This window comes from Mustela lutreola, chromosome 8 (assembly GCF_030435805.1).
Source record: "Mustela lutreola isolate mMusLut2 chromosome 8, mMusLut2.pri, whole genome shotgun sequence".
Classification (NCBI taxonomy): Eukaryota; Metazoa; Chordata; class Mammalia; order Carnivora; family Mustelidae; genus Mustela; species Mustela lutreola.
In genome coordinates this window covers 127,445,758-127,469,319 of record NC_081297.1, presented here as the reverse complement: position 1 = coordinate 127,469,319, position 23,562 = coordinate 127,445,758, and the positions used below count along the sequence as shown (strand labels likewise).

The window sequence follows — 23,562 nt, the reverse complement described above, 5'->3', positions numbered from 1 at the left end:
GGTGGGATTATGGACATTGGGGAGGGTATGTGATTTGGTGTGTGCTGTGAAGTGTGTAAACCTGGTGATTCACAGACCTGTACCCCTGGGGATAAAAATATATGTTTATAAAAAATAAAAATTTAAAAAAAAAAATTACTGTATTTTCATCTTTGTGTATTTCAACACTTCCTAAATTTCTAAAATTAAATTTAAAATTAAAATTAAAATTAAATTTTTACAATAGCATTTTTTTCCTGGACACATTTGTAATAAAAAAAAATCAATCCCATTATAAAGAGAAGGAATGATAACTATTTTTATGAGACTAAACTGCAGTAGTGGAAATACATATTACAAGCTTTAGAATATCCACTGTGATTTTTTTCCCATTAGAAATTACTTAGTAACAGCTTAACAGAAAAAAACATAGAGGAAAAAATTAGCAGAAATCTCTTCTACCTGTGTCAAGAACATCCGAGCAGTAACAGCAGAAAGAGGTGGATAAACCAGAATTGGTTTAGTTGTCTCCCCAATAGCATTGCCAATAAGCTTCCCATTAGAAGAATAAGCAGCAATTGCAAAGACATATTTTTCATTGGTTTCTAAACCTTTCACTTCAAAAATGCTTTTACCATCAGCTGGTATCTGTTAATAAAAACATATTTCAAGTTTATGTATAGAAAACTGAAGGAATGTGACTTTTTAAAAATCTAATTAAATAATCCTTATATGTAAAAAGTAAATAAAATAGAGTAACACCTTTGTATTTACTGTTATGATTTAAACTGAAATTAGAAAAATTCACTGAAATAATAACATTAGAAGAAGGTTAAAAAAAAAAACACTCAGTTGTCATTAAGGAGACTTTTGGTAAGATTTCCTGACATTTAGAGGTTTTTTAAATTTGACATACCGCTTCTCCTGAGTTTGGGAGATGATTATTGTTTAGCCTAACTTTTCCATAGCTCCCTTCTGCTTTGCAGCCCAAAATGCAGTACCAGGAGACCTGCCGAGGAGAGAGATGAACCCATCATTTCTAGTTTGTTTAACAAGGGCATTCAGTTTCTTTTATCAAGATGTGGCACTTGCTCTGATGAGCACCGGATGTTGCATGGAGGCACTGAATCACTACATTGTACACCTGAAACTAACATTACACTGTATATCGACTAACTAGAATTTAAAAACTTAAAAAACAGAAAATATGTAGCAAAAGAAATACTTTTCCAGGGTGCCTGGGTGGCTCAGTGGGTTAAGCCTCTGCCTTCCGCTCAGGTCATGATCTCAGAGTCCTGGGATCAAGTCCTGCATTGGGCTCTCTGCCAAGCTTCCTCCTCTCTCTCTCTGCCTGTCTCTCTGCCTACTTGTGATCTCTCTCTGTCAAATAAATAAATAAAATCTTTTTTAAAAAATACTTTCCAAATACAAATACAATTATTCAAGTTTTAAAACACAGAATCTAACTAATGATGTACTATATGTTGGCTAATTGAATTTAAACAAAATAAATTTAAAAACATGGAATCTAACTTTACAAATACACTTAGATTTAATCTCACAAAAGTAAAGACAAATATACAGCTCATTTACCTGGAACTACAAAGACAATTCTTCATTTTTTATTATTTTAACTACCATTAACTGAGCAGCTTCTACGTGCTATGTGTTGGTGGGAAATTTATATAGATTTTCTAATATTTGCAATATCCCTATGAAATGAGATTGTTGCTTTACAGGAAATGGAGACACAGAAATGTTTAATAACTTACCTAAGATCAGATAGTAGCATAATATTTGATAATTCTTAACTATAGAAACCAAAAGCAAAATGCAAATTCTACAGGAACAATCAAACTTGTAACTTAATTAAATGGTTAGAAATGGTTCTTCTGCCCAAGATGTCAAAATAATGGAGATTTCTCACTGGAATGAACTGTCTCACTGTAAGGGGAAAGGGAGCAAGTTGATACCTAGAGAATAACATTATAAAGGAGCCATACTGTCCTGAGGTTGGGGTTGAGTGGGTTGTCATCATTGTCTCATTCTCTTTTCCCTAGAGGCTCCACCTACCAACATCTCAACACCTAAATGATAAGGAAAACTGGAAAGAAGGGAAAAAGTAATTGTTTCTAAGAAGCGACTGCCTCTTATAGCTTAGCTTAGCTATTTCTTTCTCCAAGTCAACAGAAAAATCCTAATAGTGTCTTGTCTGCACAACTAGTTCTCAACCCTGACTGTGCAGAGTCAACTTTTAAAACGCAGTTTTTAAAGAACCAGCCATTTTTTAAAAAATTACATATACCCAAGCCTGCCTAGTTTCAATGAATTAGAGTCTCTGGAACAGGTGTCCAAACCTTTGTGTTATAAAGAAAATTGCTCGGGTAATTAAGGAGCACTTGACAAAGGTAGAACTCCAAGGACAGAGACATAGCACTGAAGGAACTCAAAAGGAAGCCAAGGGGGGGGGGGGGATTAGATAAATTTCAGAAGAAAGTTAAAATTTTAAATTAGATAAATTTCAGAAGAAATTTAAAAACTATCCATGCAAAAAGAGTAACATTTTACATAGAGGGGGGGAAAAGGCAGAAAGATTGTACTATATGACTTAAACTATTATTTTCTCTAAGTTAAGCTCCCTATATAAACCAGAATTTGAAGGGTAAAATTCTCTCTAAAAGCATTTTTAGAAGCAGGATTTATGCTTCTATTTTATCCCACAAATGAAGACATCTTAGTTTGTGTAACTATAAGGAGCAATGTGTAATTAGAATCTACATAAGAGTAAAGACACCATGAACAAATCACTCCTAACTTTAGAAGTAAAAGTTTATTAATAACATCAGCATTTTCAACTATTAAAACAGATTTTTAACAAAACAAATGATTTAACAAGAGCTTTTGATAAAACAAAAGATGGCTGAACCCTCTAACCAGAAGCTTATTTAAGCCCACAGCACCATCTAGTGCTGAGGAGCATGTAACAGAAGGTAATAATTTCCTGAAGCACACAACTCTACTAATGCATAATATATACAAACTTCATATAATGTGCTAAGTGACGGGTCCTACGACTATAAGTCAGATATGGAATACTAGTATCTTCCTATTTCTAAGCATTATGAAATGAGATAAACTAATCACTAATTTAAAATTTTTTAAAAAAGGAAGGAAGGAAGGAAGGGAGGAAGGAAGAAAAAAAGAAGGAAAGAAAGGAAGGAAGGAGATCTGGTAAATAATTCAAAACATTTGAATAAGAACAAAGAACTTGGTAAGGCATCCAGTCTTATTTCCATACTGAGCTTCCAAAATCAAAAAATTAGCATTCCTTAACCAGATCCAAGCAAATCTATAGTTGAACTTTAAAAATGCCAGCAATTGCAATAATGCATCTATGACAGCACAGTTTGGTATAAGATGAATGGGTATATTTCCCCAAATATAAAACATTATAAAGATGGTATTACTTCTCACTGATGTCTATATCCCATTAGTCTGCAGCTCCTCCAAGAATGGAATCAAGCTTTGTGATTATTTTTTTATCTCAATTACCTCACACAGAGCTGGACAGATAAGAGATATTCAGTAATGTTCACAGGACAAAACTTATGGATAAAAAATCTAATAATGTAATCACACTCTATAGCATCACTGTTTTAAGCAAACTTTACTACACGTTTAATATAAGATATGTGGGGAGATCAACCAAAATGCCAGGAATATTATCTATTATCTCATCTAATTTTCACAGTTAACATATTTTACAAAAAAAAATAATACCACCACCACCTCAAAAACCTATATTTAGATTTTCTAAAGTCATACTGCTAGTAAGTGGTGGAACTGGAATTTTAAAAAGCCACCCTTTTCACGATACCAAGTTGATAGAAGTTTGAGCAGAATATCCTAAAGACAAAGATAAAACTTTTTTATACTACATCAAAGAGCATGTTATTGTTCAACCAAAAGAGGAAATTTAATATTTAAAATATGAATCAGGCAGAACGCTTGTGAGGACACTAAATCTCAAGTTAGAGACACATGTAGGCCAAGTTCCAAGGCACTGGGGAAGGAAAAAAGAGTTCATTCTTCAATAAATACATAAAGATTAATAACTTATAATATGGTTGGAACTGTCATTTGTTTACATTAAAAGAATCCCCATTTACTTGGAAGAACTCTGGGAAGAACATCCAAATTCGCTATCTGAAAATTTCATTATCTCCATCATTGGCTCTGGAGGTAACTTCTGTGGTCTTCAAATGCCTCATTCCAGTACATCTGAGAACTTCTCTATCTTGAACACACTAGTATATCAGCATAGGACTATGCCATGGTGACCAAACTATATAGTTGGGTATAGGAATATAGGAAAGCTATATAGACCATAAAGGAAAATAGCACAAAGAGGGAAAGGTTGTGAAGAAATTAAGTACAGTTAAGACATTACAATATTAATCCCAATGTTAATACCCCAATATTATATAATATTGGGATATTGGGATATCCCAATATTAATCCCAATAAAAGTATTTATTAATAAGACTAATAAAAGTCCTAAGAGCAAGAAAAATATCAATCATGATAATCATAGAAGTACTTATGTTGCTTTGCCTGAAATAAAGATCATAAAATGGGAAAAATACCTTAACATCTGAAATAAATGGAGTAGGTTTCAATGTCACAGAACAGTAAGTTCGGGATAGCAGGATAGGTGGAGGAGGAATTCTGCTTTTCTTTCTTTTCGAACTTTCCACATAGTTTTGATATGAATATAGGGTATTTTGTTCTGCTTCAGTCTTCTCAATTAAAGAATATGCTTCCTATAATAAAGTGTGAACACAGAAAAATACATTTCAGGATTTGAACTGCATTTATATTTGTAGAATTCTGGTAATGTTAAACAACATTACCTTGCTATATATAAACTTCTGAGCCTCAGTGTTACACATACTGCAAGTTTCAAATGATTTTATAAAAGTAAAAAATAGCTACTAAATAAGACTAAGTAAAAAACAGCTATAAATTAAATAAGGCAATGGAATCATATTTATACACCTAATATGTTCATCATCATTATAATATATTAATATTAGACATTTCATTTTCATATCAAACCCTCTGAATATTTACCATCATATTTCACTGTCTGTAAAAATTCATAGCATAATCATCTACATTTATACTAAAGAAGTGTACATCTACCCTTAATGCAACTTGAAATGTGACTCTCAAGTAATAAGACTACCGGTATATGTGATTTATGAAATGAATATTATTGAAAGTTTCTTATTATCAGCAACTAGAAATAGAAACAGTTATTCTGTAAACCTGAAAGAAAGGCAATCTATATTTTAAAAAGTAACATACTGAAGGACAAAACACAAAACAAAAAACATAAAAGTCAGAAGATCTGAATACTACCAAAGAAAGTCAAATATATCCAAAATAATAAAGCATGTAAATGGGTTAAACTTGTCTTTTAAATTAAAAGGCAAAGACTCTTTAATTGAGCTCCACAGCAGAAATCCATATAAAGATTAAAATTAAATGGTAATAAAGAAAAAAATAGCCTTTCCAACAGATGATACTAAAACAATTAGATGTCCACATGCAAAAGTAATAAAGTTGTACCTTTACCTCACACTACATACAAATATTAACTAAAAATGAATTAAAGACCTAAATATAAGAGCTAAAATTATAAAATTTTTAAAAGGAAACATACAAGTAAATTTTCATAACTTTGGGTTAGGCAATGGTTTCTTAGCTATAACACCAGAAGGAAACATACATGCACACACATACAAGTAGATAAACTGAACTTCATCAAAATTAATATTTCAAACGATACCATCAAAAAAGTAAGAAAGATAACCAATAGAATGAGAGAAAATATCTGCAAATCATGTACCTGATAATGGACTTGTATTCAAAATATATAAAGAACTGTTACAAGTCAATAATAAAGACAAATAACCCCATTAAAAAGGACAAAAGATCTGAAAAGACATTTCTCCAAAGAAGATATATAAACAGCCAATAAGTACAAAAATGATGCATAGCATCATTGACCATTTAGGGATGAAAATACAAAATCAGCAAGCTAATTCAAGAAGCAGAAAACATAAATGCAGGATAATGATAGAATAAACTGAGAAAGATAACAAAAATTTCTTCCCACAACCTCAGAACGAACTTATCTCATTTTTTAAAAAATCTTAAAAACCTGATAATTCCTATGCCATTTAAAAATTTTCTAACTATGAAGAAAGAGAACTTCTCAAAAATGTTACAAATTATTGTAAGAAACTTGAAAAATGACTGCACACAAAAACATAGAGCACTCTTCTTACAAATATAAATACAAACATTCTAAATAAAATACTAATACATTAAATCTAGTAATATATTAAAGGAATAACATACTGTAATTATATTCTCTCTCTCCCAAGAATGCATGGATAATTTAATATTAGGAAGTCTACAAATACGATTTAATTTTTCTATAAATCAAATAAGGAAAAATATGATTACAGTTTCAATTGAACTTAATCTTTAACAGTCATTACCAATTTTTTTTAAAAAAAGAAGTAAAAACAGAAGTCAAAAAAATCTTACGACAAATGAAAATGGTAATACACCATACCAAACTCTATGGGATACAGCAAAAGCAATTCTAAGAAGGAAGTTTATAGTGCAAATGCTTACATTAAGAAAAAAGATAGATCTGGGGTGCCTGGGTGGCACAGTCAGTTAAGTGTCCGATTCTTGGTTTCTGCTCAGGTTGCAAGATTGAGCCCTTCCTCAAGCTCTGTGCTCAGCATGAAGTCTACTTAAGATTCTCTCCCTCTGCTCTGCCCCTCCCCCCTGCTCTCGCTCTCTCTTTCAAATAAAAATAATTTTTTTTAAAGAAAGAGCTGAAATAAACAATCTAACTTTAAGCTGTAAGGGAACTAGAAAAGGAACAAAAAACTAAGCCCAAAATTAGTAGAAGGAAGGAAATAACACAAATCAGAAGATAAATAAATGAAATAGAGACCAGAAAGATAATAGAAAGGGTCAACTAAAATAAAAGCTGGGTTTTTGAAAAGATAAAACTGACAAATTTTTAGCTAGACTAAGAGAAAAAGAGAAGATACTCAGATTGATAAAATCAGAAATGAAAGAGATGACCTTACAACTGATACTACTGAAATACAAGGAATCAGAAGAGACTACTATGAACATTATACACTAACAAATTGGATAACGTAGAAGAAATTGATAAATAACTAAATACGTACAATTTACCAAAACTGAATCATGGAGAAATAGCAAATATGAACAAGCTAATAACAAAGGAGATGAATCAGTAATCAAAAAACCTCCCAACAGGGCACCTGGGTGGCTCAGTGGGTTAAGCCTCTGCCTTCAGCTCAGGTCATGATCTCAGGGTCCTGGATCAAGTCCCGAATTGGGTTCCCTGCTCAGCAGGAAGCCTGCTTCCCCCCTCTCTCTGCCTGCCTTGCTGCCTACTTGTGATCTCTCTCTCTCTCTGTCAAATAAATAAATAAAATATTAATTTTTAAAAACCTCCCAATAAAGATAAGAACAGAATCAGATGATTTCACTGGTGAATTCTAACAAAAATTTAAAACATTCATGCCAATCACTCTCAAACTCTTCTAAAAAAAATTAGAGAGTAAGGGACACTTCCAAATTGATTTAAGGGGCCAGCATGATCCTGATACCAAAGCCAGGCGAGACACTACAAGAAAAGAAAACTCAATATCCTTGATGAATATAAATGCGAAAATCATCAACAAAATTAGAGTAAACCAGATGCAAAAAGTACATTAAAAGAATCACACACCATGATGAAGCAGGATTATTCTGGTATGCAAGGACGGCTCAACATAAATGTGATACAAATTAATAAATGTGATATACCACATTACCAAAATGAAGGATATAAATAATATGATCATTTCAATAGATTCAGAAAAAGAACAAAATTCAACATCCTTTTATGATTAAAAAGAAAAAAAGACTCCACAAACTGGATATAGAAGGAACATACCTCAAAATAACAAAGGTCTTATATGACAAACCTAATGCTACATCATACTCAATGACAAAGGTTAAAAGCATTCCCACTAAGATCAGGAATAAGACAAGAGTGCCCACTCTTACCACTCTTATTCAACATGGTACCAGACATCTTAGCCAAGGCAATCAGAAAAAGGTATACAAATAAAAAAGAAAGAAGAAAATTGTCTCTGTTTACAGATGACATGATCGTATATATAGAAAACTGTAAAGACTCCACCAAACACCGTCAGAACCAATAAACAAATTCAATAAATTTGCAGGATCCAAAATCAATACAGAAAAATCAGTTGTATTTCTAGACTAACAACAAACTAGCCCCCCAAAATTAAGAAAATAATCCTATTTGTAATAGTATCAAAAATAAGAAAACAGGAATAAATTTAACCAAGGAAGTAATCTGTGCACTGAAAACTATAAAACATCTATGAAAAAAAATTGAAGAAGACAAAATAAATGGAAAAATAATCTATATTCATGGATAGAAAGAATTAATATTGTTGAAATATCCCTACAACCCAAAATGGACCTACAAATTCAATGCAAGCTCTATCAAAATTTTGATAGCAGTTTTCACATAAATAGAAGAAGTAATCCTAAAATTTGTACAGAATGATAAAAGATCCAAATATCTAAAACAGACTTGAACAAGAAGAGCAACACTGGAAACATCACTTCATGATCTCAAACGAAGCAACAGTAATCAAATAGTATGGGAAAAGAAAGGAAGGAAGGAAGAAAAAGAAAAGAAAGAAGACTGAAGGGGGAGGGAGGAAAGAAAGAAAGGGGAAGAAAAGAAGGAAAGAATGACCAATGGAATAGAACAGAGAGCTCAGAAATATGGTCAACTAATTTTTGACAAAGTCACCAAGAATATACAATGAGGATACAATAAATGGTGTTGAGAAAAGTGGATATCCATATTCAAAAGAATGAAATCAGACCCTTATCTTACTGTACATAAAAATGAACTCAAAATGCATTAGAGACTTAAACATAAGACCTGAAACCATAAAACTCAGAGGAAAAAAAGCATAAAGGAAAACTCCTTAACATTGGTTTGGGTGATGATTTTTTGGATCTTACAGCAGAAGTACAGGCAACAAAAACAAAAATAAATAAGCTAAAAATTTCTGCACAGCATAGGAAGCAACAAACAAAATGAAAAGGCAACCTATGGAATTGGAGAAAATATCTGTAAACCATACTTTCAATAAAAGCTTGATATCTGAAATATATAAGTAAATCTTAACTCAATAGCAAACTATCAAATAATTTAAATATGGGCAAAAAATATAAATAGAAATTTTTCTTTAAATAAAAAGACATTCAAATGCCCAACAAGTACATGAAAAGATGGTCAATATCATTAATCATCAAGGAAATGCAAATCAAAACCACCATAAGATATGACATGACACCCATCAGGATGCTATTATCAAAAAAACAAATGATAACAAATGTTGATGAGGATGTAGAGAAAAGAGAATACTTGTACAATGTTAGTAAGGATGAGAACTGGTATAACAATATGATAAACAGTACAGAGGTTCCTCAAAAATTGAAAATAGAACTATCATATCATCCAGCAATCCCACTTCTCGGTATTTAGCCAAAGGAAATGAAATCATTATCTCAAAGAGATATCTGCTCTCCTATGTTCATTGTAGCATTATTCAAATAGCCAAGATACAAAAACAATCTGTCTACTTGTAGATGAATAAATAATGTGTCACATATATACAATGGAATGTTATTCAGCCTTAGAAAAGAAGGAAACAAAATAAATGACCTTGAAGACATTATGCTAAGTGAAATGAGCCAGATAGAGAAAGAAAAATACTGTATGGTATCATGTATATGTGTAATCTGAAAAAAATAAAAGTAAAATTCATAGAAAGAGTAAGTAGAATGATGATTGCCAAGGGCAAACAGTAGGGAAGGGGAATTGGGAGATCTGCACAAACTTCCAGTTATAAAGTTCTAAAGATCTATTGTACAGTATGGTGACTACAGTTAATAATAGCATACTTGAAATTTCCTAAGAAACAGATCTTAAGTATTCTCACTTTTAAAAAAAAGAAAAGCAGCTTGGAGGAGCAAGATGGCAGAGGAGTAGGAAACTGAAATATCATTAGGTCCCAGGAGTGCAGCTAGATAGTTATCAAACCATTCTGAACACCTACAAACTCAACAGAAGAGAAGAAGAGCAGTAATTCTAGGAACAGAAAATCAACCACTTTCTAGAAGGTAGAACATGTGAAGAAGTAAATCTAAAGAGATGGGAAGATAGACGGCAGGCAGGAGGGTGGTGGTGGTGAGGGGAATGACTGGCTCCCAGCAAGTGAGAGAGCAACGGAGCACAAAACTGGAACTTTTAGAAGTCCGTTCCACTGAGGGACGTTGCTCCAGAGGCTAAGCAGGGGTGCAGCCCTCGTGGTGACCGTGTTGTCTCAGTACCTACAGGGTCACAAAAAGACCAGGAGTGCCTGAGTGTGACAGAGCTCCCAGGTATTGGAGCAGAGAAGCTGGCAACAGAGATGGAGCTGAGCAGTAAGCTGTCAGCTAGGGATTACCTTAAACCATGATCCAAGGCAGAGTCAAGCCACTGCTCTTCGAGCAGAGACCCCAAAAGTAGCAGATCCGGAGAGACCCTCTCCCTCCTCCAGGAGGAGTGGTGTGGGAGTGCACAGCAGTTATCAGCTGTGTTTGTAGACTCCAAAAGGGGACCTAGGCCAGAGATAGAAATGCTTGGCCACAGGCTCAGTGAGCTCAGAATGTGGTGGGAGATCAGAGAGAGAGGAGAGATTGACTGTGTTTCTCTGAGGGCACTCTGAAGAGTAGGGCCCTGAGCTCTCAACTCCTATGGGATCAAAGATGGGGAGGCCGCCATTTTCATTCCTGTCCTCCAAAGCTGTACAGAAAAGTATTCAGGGAACAAAAGCTCCCAAGAGCGAACCCAAGCAGATAACTTAGCCTGGACCCTGAGAAGGGTGGTGCAATTCCGCCTTGGGCAAAGACAGTCAAATGTGATTCTCAAGAATCACTGCAACAAGCCCCTAGCCCAGAAGATCAGCGAGAACATCCAGCCAAGACCAAGTTCATCAATCTGAAACTATGGACCTCCAGAGCCAGCGGAAAGCAACACATTCTGGCTTTTTTCTCATGATCCTTTAGTCTTTCAAAGTTAAATTTTTAAAATTTAATTTATTTCTTATTTTATTTTTTAATTGTTCCTCTTTCTTATTTTAACATTTTTAAATTATTTTATCTTATCAATACCTGTTTTTAAATCTTTTTACATTTTCATTGTTATATTTTATCTCTTCATTGTATTTAACCTTATTTTTTGTATATATACAAAATTTTGGGATACAATTTCTTCTTTTTTTTTTCCTTAAAATTTTGGGATACAATTTCTTCTAATAGATTATAAAGTATACCCTAAATCTAACACATGGCTTTGTTCTACTCTCCAGCCCGAACACATTCTTTCCTCTTTTTCTTTTTTCACCAACTTCTTATCAATCTCTGCTTTAGAATCTTTTTTAAAATTTTCATCTTTACAGTCATATCCCATCCCTTCAACATGTTTACCCTTATTTTTGTATATATATGTTTTTCTTTCCTTAAAATTTTGGGAGGTAGTTTGTTCTAACAGACCATAATGCACTGAAAATCAAGTGTGTGGTTCTCTTCTATTTGCCAGTCTGATATATATTTTTTTCTTTTTTCTTCCCCCCCCCCTTTCTTCTCCCCGCCCCCCCTCCCCCCAGTTTCGGGTCTCTTCTGATTTGGTTAGTGTATATTTTTCTGGGGTCATTGCTGCCCTTTTAGTATTTTGTTCTCTCATTCATTTATTCATATCTGGATAGAATGACAAGGCATAAAAACTCACCACAAAAAAAGAACAAGAGGCAGTACCAACATCTAGGGTCCTAATCAATATGGACATCAGTAATATGTCAGAACTACAGTTCAGAATGACGATAATCAAGGTGCTAGCTGGGCTTGGAAAAAACCATGGATGATATAGAGAAACCCTTTCTGGAGAAATAAAATTCCTTTCTGGAGAAATAAAAAAACTAAAAATAACCAAGTTGAAATCAAAAAAGCTATTAATGAGGTACAATAAAAAATGGAGGCTCTTATTGCTAGGATAAGAGAAAATTAGTGATACAGAAGACCAAATGATGGAGAATAAAGAAGCTGAACAAGAGAGAGACAAACAACTACTAGACCATGAGGGGAGAATTTGAGAGATAAGTGCTACCATAAGATGAAACAATACTAGAATAATTGGGATCACAGAAGAAGAAGAAAGAGAGAGGGGAACAGAAGATATATTGGAGGGAATTATTGTAAAGAATTTCCCTAATATGGCAAAGGGAACAAGCATCAAAATCCAGGAGGCACAAAGAACCCACATCAAAATCAGTAAGAATAGATCCACACCCAGTCATCTAATAGTAAAACTTACAAGTCTTAGTGACAAAGAGAAAACCCTGAAAGCAGCTCAGGACAAGAGAACTGTAACATACAAACGTAGAAGTATTAGATTGGCAGAAGACCTATCCACAGAGACCTGGCATGCCAGAAAGGACTGGCATGATGTAGTCAGAGCCCTAGATGAGAAAAACATGCAGCCAAGAGTACTATATCCAGCTAGGCTATCATTCAAAATAGGATAGATAAAAAGCTTCCAGGACAAACAAACACTAATAAAAGAATTTACAAACACCAAACCAGCCCTACAAGAAATATTGAAAGGGGTCCCCTAAGCAAAGAGAGAGCCTAAAAGTAGTAGATCAGAAAGGAACAGAGACAATATACAGTAATAGACACCTTACAGGCAATACAATGGCACTAAATTCATATCTTTCAATAGTTACCCTGAATGTAAATGAACAAAATGCCCCAATCAAAAGACAGAGGGTATCAGAATGGATTAAAAAAAAAAACTCCACCAATACGCTGTCTATAAGAAACTCATTTTAGAGCCAAAGACACCTTCAGATTTAAAGTGAGGGGGTGGAAAACAATGTACCATGATAATGGACATCAGAAGAAAGCTGGGGTGGCAATCCTTATATCAGATCAATTAGATTTTAAGCCAAAGACTATAATAAGAGATGAGGAAGGATACTATATCATATCCAAAGGGTCTGTCCAACAAGAAGACCTAACAATTTTAAATATCTATGCCCCTAACATGGGAGCAGCCAACTATATAAAACAATTAATAACAAAATCAAAGAAATACATCAACAATAATAAAATAATAGTAGGGGACTTTAAGACCCCCTCACTGAAATGGACAGATCATCCAAGCAAAAGATCAACAAGGAAATAAAGGCCTTAAATGACACTCTGGACCAGATGGACATCACAGATATATTCAGAACATTCCATCCCAAAGCAACAGAATACACATTCTTCCCTACTGCACATGGAACATTCTCCAGAATAGATCACATCCTGGGTCACAAATCAGGTCTCAACCCGTACCCAAAGATTGGGATCACTCCCTGCATATTTTCAGACCACAATGCTCTGAAACTAGAACTCACACAAGAGGAAAGGTAGAAAGAACTCAAATACATGGAGGCTAAAGAGCATCCTACTAAAGAATTAATGGGTCAACCAGCAAATTAAAGAAGAATTGAAAAAATTCATGGAGACAAATGATAATGAAAACACAACTGTTCAAAATCTGTGGGACACAGCAAAGGCAGTCCTGAGAGAAAAATATATAGCGGTACAAGCCTTTCTTAAGCAACAAGAAAGATTTCAAATACACAGCCTAAACCTACACCTGAAGGAGCTAGAGAAAGAACAGCAAAGAAAGCCTAAACCCAGGAGGAGAAAAAATAATAAAGATCAGAGCAGAAATCAGTGAAACAGGAACCAAAAGAACAGTAGAAGAAATCAACGAAACTAGGAGCTGGTTCTTTGAAAGAATTAATAAGATTGATAAACCCCTGGCCAGACTTATAAAAAAGAAAAGAGAAAGGACCCAAATTAATAAAATCATGAATGAAAAAAGAGAGATCACAACCAACACCAACAAAATAAAATCATCTTAAGAACATATTATGAGCAACTATACATCAGCAAATTTGACAATCTGGGAACAATGGATGCATTCCTAGAGACATATAAACTACCAAAATGGAACCAGGAAGAAATAGAAAACTGAACAGACCCATAACCAGTAAGGAAATTGAAACAGTCACTTAAAAATCTCCCATAAACAAGAGCCCAGGGCCAAATGGTTTCCCAGGGGAATTCTACCAAACCTTTAAAGAAGAATTAATACCTATTCTTCTGAAACTGTTCTAAAAAATAGAAATGGAAGGAGAACTTCCAAACTCATTTTATGAGGCCAGCATTACCTTGATCCCAAAACCAGACAAAGATTCCATCAAAAAGGAGAATTACACACCAATATTCTTGATGAACACGAATGCAAATATTCTCACCAAAATACTAGCCAATAGGATCCAACAGTACATTAAAAGGACGAAGTGGGATTTATTTCTGGGCTGCAAGGTTGATTCAACACCCACAAACCAATCAATGGATTGAATATATTAATAAAAGAAAGAACAAAAATAACATGATACTCTCAATAGATGATAAAAAGCATTTGACAAACTACAGCATTCTTTTGCGATCAAAACCCTTCAAAGTGTAGGGGTAGAGGGTACATAACTCAATATCATCAAAGCCACCCACAGCAAATATCATTCTCAATGAGGAAAAAACTGAGGGCTTTTTCCCTAAGGTCAAGAACACGGCAGGGATGTCCACTATCACCACTGCTGTGCAACATAGTACTAGAAGTCCTAGTCTCAGCAATCAGACAACAAAAAGAAATAAAAGACATCCTAATCAGCAAAGAAGAAGTCAAACTCTCACTCTTTGCAGATGATAGAATACTTTATGTGGAAAACCCAGAAGACTCCACTCCAAAACTGCTAGAACTCATACAGGAATTCAGTAAAGTATCAGGATATAAAAATCAATGCACAGAAGTCAGTTGCATTTCTCTACACCAACAGCAAGTCAGAAGAAAGAGAAATTAAGGAGTCGATCCCATTTACAACTGCACCCAAACCGTAAGATACCTAGGAATGAACCTAACCAAAGAGGCAAAGAATCTGTACTCAGAAAACTATAGAGTGCTCATGAAAGAAATTGAGTAAAACACAAAGAAATGGAAAAATGTTCTATGCTTATGGATTGGAAGAACAAATATTTTTAAAAAGTCTATGTTACCTAAAGCAATCTACACATTTAATCCAATCCCTATTAAAACACCATCAATTTTTTTCAAAGAAATGGAACAAATAATCCTAAAATTTATATGGAACCAGAAAAGACCCCACATAGCCAGAGCAATGTTGAAAAAGAAAACCAAAGCTGACAGCATCACAATTCCAGACTTCAAGCTCTATTACAAAACTGTCATCATCAAGACAGTATGGTACTGGCACAAAAACAGACACATAGATCAATGGAACAGAAAAGAAAATCCAGAATTGGACCCTCAACTCTATGGTCAACTGAACTTCTACAAAGAAGAAAGAATATCCAATTAAAAAAAAAGACCACCTCTTCAACAAATGGTTTTGGGGAAATTGGACAGCCACATGCAGTAGAATGAAACTGGTCTATTTCCTTACACCACACACAAAAATAGACTCAAAATGGATGAAAGACCTCAGTAAGAGACAGGAATCCATCAAAATCCTTGAGGAGAACACAGGTAACAACTTTTTTGACCTCAGCAACAGCAACTCCTTCCTAGAAACATCGCCAAAGGCGAGCGAAGCAAGGCCAAAAATTGGGACTTCATCAAGATCAAAAGCTTTTGCAGAGCAAAGGAAACAAGTCAACAAAACCAAAAGACAACTGACAGAATGGGAGAAGTATTTGCAAATATCAGATAAAGGGCTAGTTTCCAAAATCTTATAAAGAACTTATCAAACTCAACACCCAAAGAATAATCCAATCAAGAAATGGGCAGAAGACATGAACAGACATTTCCAGATGGCCAACAGACACATGAAAAACTGCTCAACATCACTCGCCATCAGAGAAATACAAATCAAAACCACAGTGAAATACCACCTCACACCAGTCAGAATGGCTGAAATTAACAAGTTAGGAAACAACAGATGTTGGCACCAGCCATGACATCAGCCACAGCAACATCCTCCTAGGAACATCGCCAAAGGCAAGGGAAGCAAGGGCAAAAATGAACTATTGGGATTTCATCAAGATCAAAAGCTTTTGCTCAAGAGGAAGTATTTCTCCCAAAATTGGGAGTAGGCAAACTACTAATTGGTTTATCTTTGTGTTGTATGCTAGTTAAAAAAAAAAGAAAAAGAAAGAAAATATGTAATACAATATTAAAAAAAAGCTTTTATGATGGATTTTGTAAATAGATTTGTTACAGGGTAACCTGTTCTCTAGCTGTGATCTTATCACTTCAAATGGGTGTAATTTGAATAAATTTTGTATGGTAAAGGATCAATAAAATGATTTTTTTAAGAGTTTAAAAAAAAAAAAAGCTTTTGCACAGCAAAGGAAACAGTTAACAAAACCAAAAGACAACTGACAGAATGGGAGAAGATATTTGCAAACGACATATCAGATAAAGGGCTAGTATCCAAAATCTATAAAGAACTTATCAAACTCAACATCCAAAGAACAAATAATCCGGTCAAGAAATGGGCAGAAGACATGAACAGACATTTCTGCAAAGAAGACATCCAGATGGCCAACAGACACATGAAAAAGTGCTCAACATCACTCAGCATCAGGGAAATACAAATCAAAGCCACAATGAGATATCACCTCACACCAGTCAGAATGGCTAAAATTAACAAGTAAGGAAACGACAGATGTTGGCAAGGATGCAGAGAAAGGCGAACCCTCCTACACTATTGGTAAGAATGCAAGCTGGTGTAGTCACTCTGGAAAACAGTATGGAGGTTCCTCAAAAAGTTGAAAATAGAGCTACCCTATGACCCAGCAATCGTGCTACTAGGTATTTACCCTAAAGATACAAATGTAGTGATCCGAAGGGGCACATGCACCTGAATGTTTATAGCAGCAATGTCCACAATAGCCATGGAAAGAATATGGAAAGAACCTAGATGTCTATCAAGAGATGAATGGATAAAGAAGATGTGGTGTATATATATACAATGGAATACTATGTAGCCACCAAAAGAAATGAAAACTTGCCATTTGCAACAATGTGGATGGAACCAGAGGTTATTACGCTGATTGAAATAAGTCAATCAGAGAAAGACAGTTATCATGTGATCTTTCTGATATGAGGAATTTGAGAGGCAGGGCACGGGGGGCGGTGAGGGTTAGGGAGGAAAAACATGAAACAAGATGGGATTGGGAGGGAGACAAACTATAAGAGACTCTTAATCTCATGACACAAAGTGAGGGTTCCCCGGGGGAGGGAAGGTAGGGATAGGGTGGCTTAGTTATGGACATTGGGGGTATGTGCTAAGGTGAGTACTGTGAAATGCGTAAGCCTGATGATTCACAGACCTGTATCCCTGGGGCAAATAATATATTATTCGTTAGTTTTAAAGAAACATAACTTACTCAGCCATCAAAGAGAATGAAATCTTACAATTTGCAATGACATGAACGGAACCACAGGGTATTAAGCTGAGTGAGTGAAGTAAGTCAGTCAGATAAAGACAAATATATGATTTCACTCATATGTGAAACTTAAGAAACAAATGAACATAAGGGAAGGGAAGGAAAAATAAAATAAGACAAAAATAGAGAGGGAGACAAACCATAAGAGACTCTTAACTATAGGAAACAACCTGAGAGTTGCTGGAGGGGAGGTAGGCAGGGGATGGGGTACTTGAGTGATAGGCATCAAGGAAGGCACTTGATGTAAGGAGCACTGGGTGTTATCTGCAACTGATGAATCACTAAATTCTACCTTTGAAACTAATACTACACTGTACATTACTTAAATTGAATTTAAATTAAAAAATTTAAAAAGGTAACTCTATGATGTGATAAATGTGTTAATTAAGCTGCTTGTGGTAATTATTTCAAAATGTATGGTAGTCTCTGCTTATCCATAGGGATACGTTCCAATATGCCTGAAGCCACAGACAGAATTAAACCCCATATATACTATGTGTTTTTCTCATACATACATACCTATGATAAAATTTAATGTATAAATTAGGCATAGTGGGGGATTAGCAATAGCTAATAATAAAATAGAACAATTATAACAATATATTGTAATAAAAGTTATGTGAATGTGGTTTTGTTCTCAAAATCTCTTATTGTACTGCATTCACCCTCTTCTTGTGATGTGAAAAGATAAAATATCTACATGATGAGATGAAGTAAGGGCACTGTAACGTAGACTTAAGCCACTACTGACCTTCTGATGGTATGTCGGAAGGAAAATCATCTGATTCCAGACTGTCATTGACTGCAGGTAACTGACACTGCAGAAAGCGAAACCACAGCTAAGAGAAGACTACTGCATACCTATATCAAATCATCATGTTGTACATTCAAAAGATATTACAATTTTATTTGCCAATTATGCCTTAGTAAAGCCATGGGAAAGGAGTGGCAAACCTCAATAAACTAGGAAAGCTCTTTGTTTAGCATTAGAAAAATATTAATTTTAGCCAATAGTCACCTAATTGTGAAGCACTAAAAGAATCATCAATAAAATCCAAAAGGAGACAAAATACCACTATTTTCTTTTATTCTGGAATTCTAGCCAATTTAATGAATTTAAGAAAAGAAATCCTGAAAAAGGTAAAACAAATTTCTTTCTACCAAATTTCAAATACATTTCACTCTCTTACAAAAACCTGTGCTTTTTCCTCTGTAGAAGACATGCTAAGTTTCAAAGGTTCCACTTGGAGATCTAGACTTGATCTAAAAGAAAGGGTAAGACTATCTGTGAGTCATTTGCATCAAAGTGATATTTAAAGTGAGTAAACCAGTTCCCTGTGGGAGTGTAGATTATAAAACTGTAGTATTATACTTTTTTTCTAAAATAAAGATTGACCTAAATTGAGATGAGAATTAACTCATTTTTATTTTTATAGGGAATGGTTGACATTAAGGTCTAAAATCATTAGTTGTGATTAAAATTTATCTATAATAATAAATGAATTTTTTTTAACTCTGCTTATTCTGTGCCAGGAGACCTTGAAAAAAATTTTTTTTGGCATTTATAGTTCAAAAATCTTGCCGCCTGCATAGGATATTCATTCCTTCATGCGAGAAGGGATGTGTTATATAGGCCTTGTGTAGTGTTGTCCAGGGCCTACATGCCAAAGACCTTAACTAATTTATAGACACATGGTGCTCAGTATAACTTGAATCATTGAATGAATGACTCAGTCAAGGAACATAGAATGGCATCTGTTAACTTTCTCACTCATTTAACCAAACTGAGGGGGGGAAATGGAGAAAATGGATGGAAAGAAAGATGTTGAAAGAGCTGTGTCACAAAACACTATGAGTCAAGGCATCAAGGTGCCTATTCAACCCAGAGGACACAACAAGCACAGGGCTGGGCAGAGGCTCATTCACCTTTCCACCCTCTACCATAGATGACAGACCAGATTAGGCTCCCTGAGAGGACAGATGTGCCCACAGAGCATGGTTCTCTTGAAAAGCAACAACAGGTAGGAGCTTGATAAGAGGCCAGAATTAAAGTAAGAAGCCTGAGCAGAAAAGGTAAGTAGATTCCCCCAGATAACTGTGGAAAATTTTTAAGAAATTCCTACTTGAACAGAAGGTAGATGAAAGCTATTATATTTTGAACATGAAATGTTAATGTGACTTCATTTGCGTCACAGACTGGAGACCAAGATATTTTAGGCTACATAAGAACAGGTGAAATCAGCCTAAGGAAAAATTATGCAACACAAGGAAAGGGACCAACGCCTTGAAAGTTTCCCTCCTCTGGATTATGTGTGCAGCCTAAAAAATACACCAGCAGCATTGGTTTGCTGTCCTAATATTAACACAGACTGCCTCTGACCCCATCTCAGCTGTATGGCCAACTGCCCCAGGCTTTCTATACTTATTCCCAAAATTTGCCTCAGCAGTTCATGTTCCATTGAACCAGTCATTCACTAGCATCTTCTGACTTGACTCTACCAACTTCTCTCTACATATCCACGAACCCAGCTTCCTGCTTTCTGACATGGACTATCACACAGATATTTCTCAAACCCTGGCTGCTGTTCAGTATCATCTATCCCCACTCTGAACCTATTTAGTAAAAAATCTCCAGGGGTGGAGCTTAAGCATCTGTATTATTAACAACTGTTGAGGGTAATTTTGAAATACAGTAGGGACTGGCAACCACTGACTGAGATGAGTTCATCAGCCTCCTACTCTTTCTCTCAGTCTTTGGTCTCCTCAACCTCCAGTCTTCTACTCCTTCAGTGGTTCTTCCTCTACTTGTTATAGTGCAAACTCAACAGCCTTTGTATTCTGATCACGATTATAATAATTAATAGCCTTTTCTTTTTTTTTTTTTTTTTTTTTTTTTATCTATCTTTTTATTTTTTTTTTTTTTTTTTTTTATAAACATATATTTTTTATATACATATATTTTTATCCCCAGGTCTGTGAATCACCAGGTTTACACACTTCACAGCACTCACCAAATCACATACCCTCCCCAATGTCCATAATCCCACCCCCTTCTCCCCAACCCCCTCCCCCCGGCAACCCTCAGTTTGTTTTGTGAGATTAAGAGTCACTTATGGTTTGTCTCCCTCCCAATCCCATCTTGTTTCATTTATTCTTCTAGCCTTATCTCTCTTTCTACTCTTTTGTTGTCCCATAGCTACTGCCTAGCCAACGTAACCTTTGAAGCCATTTTTTTTTAAAAAGCCATTTATTCCCTGAGAAGCTATGCTTGTCATGCCTCAACTTTTCCCATGCCTCAACTTTTCCTCAACTTCCTCTTCCTGTAGATTTCTACATCCTTTTCTGTGCTTTTAGGTCCACTCAAACATCATCTCTGAATCCTCCCAAGAGAAATCCCACACATTTCTGTACTTATTCTCGTCATTTTCTACTCTTTATTTTAGCATGTATCTTACAATATGATCTGTGTAGTTACTGTCCAGACTCTAAACAGTGAGCATCTTGGTGGCAAGGACAGTACTTTATTTATCTCTTTAGGTTCAATAAATGTGTTTTGAATGAAAGACATGAAATTAGGACAGATGAGGATGATCCATAATGCATTTTAAGGCAATACGTTTAAAATATTCTGATTGGAAAATAAATAAATAAATAAAATGTTCTGATTGGGTCTTCATTAGTTTTAATTCCCTAACTCAGATTTCATGGCCCCATTTGAAATAGATTAATAAAAGTACTAGATTTTTAAAAGTACTTGATTTATATGAATTTATATGAATCAGATAAATTCTATAATAGGACTCAAGGTAAAACCTATGTTAGAAATTAAAATCCTAACTTAGTGAACCAAACCACTGAGCTGCTAAAAGCATTCCATTTACAAGAAAGTGATCATCACACTAGTTAGAAAAAGCATCTGCACCCCCATGTTCACTGTGGCATAATTTACAATAGCCAAGACATGTTATATATATGAATGTACGATTCATCTATATATACATATATATGCACATACACACATATGAATATTATCCAGCCATAGAAAAAGAATGAAATCTTGCCATTTGTGACAACATGGATGGGTGCTGAGGGCATTAAGTTAAGTGAAATAAGTCAGAGAAAGACAAATACTATATGATGTCATGCATATGTGGAATCTAAAAAAAAAATCAGATAGATACAGAGAACAGATTGATGGTTGCTAGAGGTTGGGGGTGGGAGGTGGGGCAAAATGGGTGAAATAGGTCAAAATGTACAAATTTCCAATTATAAAATAAGTAAGTCATGGTAATATAATGTACAGCCTAGGGACTATAGTTAATAATACTGTACTGCTTATTTGAAAGTTCCTAGAGAGTAAATCTAAAAAGTTCTCATCACAAGAAAAAAAATTGTAACTGATGACAGATGCATAAGTTAATAAGATTTACTGTGGTGATCATTTAGCAATATATATAAATCTCAATCATTACATTGTATACCTGAAATTAATATAATGTTATCTGTCAATTATACATCAATTTTTTAAAAAGAAAATGCTGGAGATTTACCCCAAAGATACAGATGTAGTGAAAAGAAGGGCCATCTGTACCCTAATGTTTATAGCAGCAATGGCCATGGTCACCAAACTGTGGAAAGAACCAAGATGCCCTTCAATGGACGAATGGATAAGGAAGATGTGGTCCATATACACTATGGAGTATTATGCCTCCATCAGAAAGGACGAATACCCAACTTTTGTAGCAACATGGACAGGACTGGAAGAGATTATGCTGAGTGAAATAAGTCAAGCAGAGAGAGTCAATTATCATATGGTTTCACTTACTTGTGGAGCATAACAAATAGGATGGAGGACAAGGGGAGATGGAGAAGAGAAGGGAGCTGAGGGAAATTGGAAGGGGAGATGAACCATGAGAGACTATGGACTCTGAAAAACAGTCTGAGGGTTTTGAATGGGCGGGGGGGTGGGAGGTTGGGGGAACCAGGTGGTGGGTATTAGAGAGGGCATGGATTGCATGGAGCACTGGGTGTGGTGCAAAAACAATGAATACTGTTATGCTGAAAAAAATAAATAATTTTTTTAAAAAAGCATTTTTTAAAAAAAGAAAGTGATTAGAGCTTTTTAAAGGGGTTCCTCAAATAGGAGGAGGAAATATCACTAGAAAAGTAGTCTCAAAAACTCAAGAAAGAAAAATATCCACAAAACCAGCTCTATTCAACTGTGAAAACAAAAAGTATGTGAGCGTCTAGATGGCTCAGTTGGTTAAGCATCCAACTCGTGATTTCAGCTCAGGTCATGATCTTAGGGACATCTGAGACTACTTCCAGGTGCAATCCATTAAAGTAAATCGGTGGTATATTGTGTAAAAAGCCAACATGGGCTTCCAGAAGTCCAATACCAAGACAGGCAAATGGAGGGTAAGATCGCCATTTAAAAAAAAAAAAAAAAAAAAAAAGACCAGTCATTTCATTTAGAAAGCTAACAAGCTATTATCAAAAGTTTGTACCTCAGTCCTGGCAACAAGTTGGTCCACTTTTAACTGATTAGGAATAAAACAGACACCTGATGAGATTATACAGCTGCACAAAGTCAAGAAACTTTTGAGAAACTAAACCAGCGTATGAATTATTCAAGAGCTCTGAAAAGACTCGGGCTTTTTTAACCTTTTTATGGTATCAGGTGATGCATCAGTTACTGATTTGGGGATAATTTTATTACAAGATCATGATAATGTAAAACATTCTGTAATATACCCCAGTTGAAAATGATTGCCAGGGGAAAGAAATTTATTTGTC

At 34.9% G+C, this 23,562-nt stretch overlaps 1 protein-coding gene across 2 annotated transcripts in view; it reads right to left on the bottom strand.

Moving 5' to 3' along the window:
• Positions 1-23,562, bottom strand: part of CFAP54 (cilia and flagella associated protein 54) — a 316,944-nt gene that overhangs the window by 220,612 nt on the left and 72,770 nt on the right. For both annotated transcript variants that reach the window (XM_059186580.1, XM_059186581.1), the window contains exons 20-22: positions 4,626-4,802; positions 896-988; positions 442-627 (exon numbers count right to left, since the gene is read on the bottom strand). In XM_059186580.1, coding sequence (XP_059042563.1) covers positions 442-627; positions 896-988; positions 4,626-4,802 — 456 coding nt within the window. The remainder of the gene's footprint in view (positions 1-441; positions 628-895; positions 989-4,625; positions 4,803-23,562) is intronic.